Genomic DNA, 5,244 nt, shown 5'->3' with positions numbered 1-5,244 from the left:
TAAAAGTTTAAAAATTTAATTAAAAAAATATAAATTAATTGTATAAAAATAAATAAAAAATAAAAATATAAAAACTTATATCCATTAATTATGTATATATAAACATTTTAAAAAAATATTAAATACATATTCTGAGTATATTTGTATCTTAACATCTCCATCAAAGATTTGTATCTTAACCAACAAACAATGGATATAGGCCTGTAAACAAACGCAGGGCCCACCTAGAACCCCGAAGAAATTCCAGAGCAATCTGGAACAACCACCAGAGAAGTATCATTGTCCAACGGAATCGGAAACCCCTAACGCAACTACCACCGCAAAATCGAAAGCGCCACCATTTTCAATTCTCAATTCATTTGAATCACAGTTCAAAAGCTCCATTCGAAGCTGTGATTCGTTAGATTTTGTTTTCATGGCTGCATCGTCTTCCTCAGCATCGCAATCGCATTTCACCTATTCCAACGCCCCTACCTACTTCCCCGTTCCTTTCCACCTCCAGCAATCCGCCGCCACACCGGCGAATTACGCCGCTGCGGTGTACGCTGCGGCTCCGGCAGTACAAATCCCTTCGCTTCCGGTCATCGGCCCTGTCTCTCCGGCTCCGGTTTCTGGCGTGTACTCCTTACCGCAATATCCGGTAGGTTTTTGTGTATCTCTGTGTGTGTGTGTTTTTTTTTTTTTTTTTTTTTTGGTTTTTGAAGATAATATTTAAGGTAGTGGATTTTAACTCATTTGAATTGGGTTAGGATGACTCATTAAAGAAATTTAATTTACAAATAGGACTTTCATGAATCATAGGTTTGGAATAGAGGCCCCCTCATTTTATGATTAAACCCCTTTTTTTTTAAATAAATTGAACAGTCGCAGCAGTTGTTTGAGAGGGATGCGCAGATAATAACGCCGGAGGCGCTGGAGAGCGTGAAGGCGGCGATTGCGAGCAGCGAGGCGGAGAACAAGGCGCAGGCGAAGAAGAAAGCAGTTCCTCGAAAAGCTGCTGGTCAAACATGGGAGGATCCTATTCTTGCTGAGTGGCCCGAAGGTATCATCATCATCATCATGGCTTTTCGTTACTATTTTGAGTCGATGTTTATTGAGTTTGGTCGTGAAAGGTGTTTGAATAGTTAATTTGGATTTTCAGGAAGTTATTTGGATTCTCTATTTTGGGAATTGAATGTATGGTTTAGAAGGTTTTTCTTAGGGTTCTGAGTTCTTAAATTGTAGTGTAGCAGATGGTGGGTGTCTAGGCTATGAGGAAAGTGTGATGTGATTACGCTAGCAAACTGGTAGTGGTAGACATGATATATTAATGCAATGGAGAAGGTAAATTTTACGGCAAAACAAGGTGATATGATGTTGTTTTGAAACTCCTACTGACGAGGTGTTGTGAAATGATGAATGTGGAACTCGCGTTTAACTAAAATTTAAATTCGCGTAGGATCTTTAAGCTTTTCTATCACACAGCTTCTAGTTTTATGCGGGATACGGCGTTAGATTTAATGGACAATCCCCCCAAAAACAAATCTCTCCCTCTCTCCTGAATGATGTGTCCCCACATAAACTTTGATAAGGATTAGAGATTTATCTTATTTGCTTGAGCCTTGAATTTTCAGATGATTATCGGCTCTTTTGTGGTGACCTTGGTAATGAAGTGAATGACGATGTTCTTACCAAAGCATTTTCACGTTTCCCTTCCTTTAGCATGGCACGGGTAAGTGGTTCTCCTATTTTGACTCCAAATTCTTGTATTTTCAGTAATGATTGGATAGTGTGAGCATTTTCTATTTCGTCTTCAGATTTTTGTTTGAAGTGACATTGTTAATGGGTTTTGTACCTTAAGGTAGGTCTTGCTTCATAATTTACATTCGATTTGATATTCTTGTGATTAAATTGATATGATATCTTGTCATCTCCAGCTTTCCTCGTCATTGCTCATCGTCCACAAATCAAAGTACAATTCAAATTTTTTAACGGTGACATAGTTTATTCTCTTAAATGTGAATAGTCAGTTCATTGGAAATTATTGTTGCGACTTTTGCTTTCTACATTTCTTTTTGTTGATTTCCTTTTCTCATAAGATCTTAAAGTTAGTGAGATCCATGTTGACTGACTAGTATTTGTTATGAATAGTTAAGATCAACATATAATATTCAATTGCTAGGTTCTATTTGATTTGCAACTTTGCGTTATAGTCAGTAGAAATTCAGAGAAGTTAATTGGATAACAGGAACATGGAATCTTCCACTGGGGTTTATAAGTTTAATTGCTTTTGTTCAAAAACTTGAGATGTGTAGATTCTTACCTATTTGGATTTTTTGGAGCAAGCTATTCACTGTCTCTTATGTTTTAATCCAGTCTTTGGTCAAGGCTTCCCCTGTCTGGTAGATCTCTTGTGAACAATCAGTATATTATTAAGCTGGTGGAAATTCCAGATCAAACTAACACCACCAACTTGGCAGATTGTTTTATATATGTATATAACTTAAAAAGAAAAATTACAATTCAAAGGGTTCAGGAAGTTTCAATATGATTTCAAATGTGGTTTTCTGATTAAGTATTTATTCATCATCATGTATCCTACTCATGATTTCTCATGCAATCTTTTGATTGAGGTTTGCTTGATCCTTTTTAGGTTGTCAGAGATAAACGGACTGGGAAAACAAAGGGCTATGGTTTTGTAAGCTTTGCCAGTCCTTCTGACCTTGCTGCTGCTCTTAAAGAAATGAATGGTCCGTAAGTTGCAGACTGTTTCTATGCATGTCTTCTCTCCACTTCTTATGTGTATTTTCCTGGTTTCTTTTACATCACTAACCCTTATGAAAAAACTGAAAATTAGGTGATATATGGTTTTTCAGTTACATTATGTGACGTTTTAGTATATGCAGTATGGTATAACACTGCTATAAGGGTATGCAATCATGACACTAATTAATTATGATGAAATAGGGGTTCGGTTTCTCCTAACAAGTGTTGATTTTTCTTTTTTGAAAATTTTGAAACTTCTAATATATTTAGTTTCTTATAAATTTAATCTTTATCTTTTGGATGGAAGACTTCCTACTTTAAAAATAATGGAAGACTTCCTACTTTAAAAATAGGTACACACTTTTTTCTTTCTTTTTTTTTAAATCTTCTTTTGCATGAATTGCTCATGTAATACTCGTCACTGAGTCCATGTGGGATGAGAATATTGACACACAAGCAATGATAAATGAATGCTGATTTATGCCTTGATTTCAGGTAAATATGTTGGAAATCGGCCGATAAAATTAAGCAAGAGTAAGTGGAAGGAGAGAACAGATTTCGAGGCCCTGGAAAAACAGAAGGTATGCATTTGATTTGTCACTTGAGAGTTTGCACTTATTTCAACCCGTTGTGTATCCAACGTTTCCTTTATTTTATTTGCATGGCAGCGCCAAACTCATAAGAAACCGAAGCTTCCCAGGAAGGGTGTTCTTCACAAGTGAGCTAGGGCCCGAATCTGTAAATGAATCAAGCTGCGTCAAGTAGAACACTCTGTATTGGAAGCGCATGCTTCTTCACTGAATTTTAATGTACCCAAACCCAAAGTAAATAAATCTTTATCTTATCCGAGATGTTTGTCTAGTAATTTTTTCCCCCTTTCAGAATCTATCCGTTTCCTTTTAAAACGTATTTGTATTGCCGTAACTCCTAGTCGCACCTGATTTCTTGTTTACCTTCCCGCAATATCTGGTGGTCATTTTAAAAAAAAAAAAAAAATCATATTAGAATATGATGGATAGAATTCGATTTATCATCTTTGACTGCTGCCATACTGCTGAATAAAAGAAACGAACAAATGAACAATAAACATCAAACCGTAGCACGTTATAGAAGAGAGTATTTGCCTATCGGAAAAATGATATTTTACCAACGAAATACTGCATTTGTCAAGTGCCAACAACGATACGTATGCATAAAATAATGTACAAAGTCTGAACTTCCCTTTTTCCTTCACTTCTTCGACTTCTATAACACTGGCACGCCTTATTTTCTTCCAGTTCCATGTACTCACTTTTCAGCTCTCAAATTTCAAATTTTATTACCGAAATCACTCCCTATCAAATCATCCTTACTTATCACTCATCACTCCTCTGTCCTCTCGAATTTCACTCCCCCCATCCCTTTATTCTTCTGATAAATTCATATTTTATAGTATTTATTTGCTTTAATTGAGTGAATTTTATTGACTTCTCTTACATTTATTCACTAAAATAGTATAGTTTTATGGATTCTTCCTAAATTGTGTCTAAGAGTGAAAACATGTTTTTTAGGTTCTTAATTTGCTAAATTTGATTTACTTTGATTTCGTTTGATGCCTTGAAGTGTTTGTTGAGTGATTTAAGATTTACAAGGTAAGTATGGATTGAAGGAGTGAGGAGAAAACATGTAAAAAGTGAAGAATTCATGAAAAAATAGAGTTTGGAGAATTTTACGACCATGCGTAGGCACAAACATTCATGCATACACACAATTGCAATTTTTACAGCCATGCATACACATAGGAATTGATGCGTACGCACGATTGCACTTTTACAACCATGCGTACGCATGGTCAGGCATGTGCACGCACGAATGCAATCACGTGACTTCATTAAATGCAACACGTGAGTCGCGATTTCTGGCCTTCCAAAGGCTAATCCAATTCATTTCTGAAGCTATTTGAAGCTAAATTCAAGAAGGATAAAAGGAGAGCAATTAGTTTTAGTTTAGGAGCATGTTTTAGGTCATATTCTTGAGAGAGAAGCTCTCTCTTCTCTCTAAAATTAGGGTAGATTTAGGTTAAATTTCTCTTAGATTTAGGTTTTAATTCTTGTTTTGAGCTAGTTTCATCTACTTTTTTTTGTTCAATTGCCTTAATTCTCTTAGTTCTCTTGTTAATTTCTCTATTTTGTTACTTCTAGTTTTATGAACTCATGTTAATTTGATTCTCTTTAATGCAATTTCTGTTTTCATGATCATTGTCACTTTCTTTAATTGTTGTTATTGTTATCTTGCAATTGTTGGCCTTAGATTTTATTAATTCTTGTTATTTTATCATGCTTTCATTTTATGCCTTCCAAGTGTTTGATAAAATATTTGGTTGGGTTTTAGAGTAGAATTTTCTTTTCTTGGCTTGGGTTGGTAACTTGAAGACTCTTGAATTATCAAAATCTAGTGTTGTTTGGTAATTGAAGGTTGCTAGTTAGCTTGAACTCCACTAAATCTAGTCCTTCGCTAGGA

The 5,244-nt window shown here is 35.4% G+C and overlaps 1 protein-coding gene across 2 annotated transcripts; it reads left to right on the top strand.

Annotated features, from left to right (window-relative positions):
* Positions 1-168: 168 nt before the first annotated feature.
* Positions 169-3,669, top strand: LOC107465842 (uncharacterized). 2 transcript variants are annotated; one of them, XM_021131729.2, is made up of 7 exons: positions 169-640; positions 865-1,042; positions 1,614-1,711; positions 1,917-1,973; positions 2,633-2,729; positions 3,241-3,326; positions 3,414-3,669. In XM_021131729.2, the coding sequence occupies exons 1-7, from the start codon at positions 416-418 to the stop codon at positions 3,465-3,467; spliced, it is 795 nt and encodes a 264-aa protein (XP_020987388.1). In that variant the 5' UTR covers positions 169-415; the 3' UTR covers positions 3,468-3,669. The 2 variants fall into 2 exon arrangements, with proteins under 2 accessions (XP_020987388.1, XP_015940301.1); XM_016084815.2 differs by lacking the exon at positions 1,917-1,973.
* Positions 3,670-5,244: the final 1,575 nt, after the last annotated feature.

The sequence above is a fragment of the Arachis duranensis genome, unplaced genomic scaffold, assembly GCF_000817695.3.
Source record: "Arachis duranensis cultivar V14167 unplaced genomic scaffold, aradu.V14167.gnm2.J7QH unplaced_Scaffold_354585, whole genome shotgun sequence".
Classification (NCBI taxonomy): Eukaryota; Viridiplantae; Streptophyta; class Magnoliopsida; order Fabales; family Fabaceae; genus Arachis; species Arachis duranensis.
This window is presented reverse-complemented; position numbering and strand designations above follow the sequence as displayed.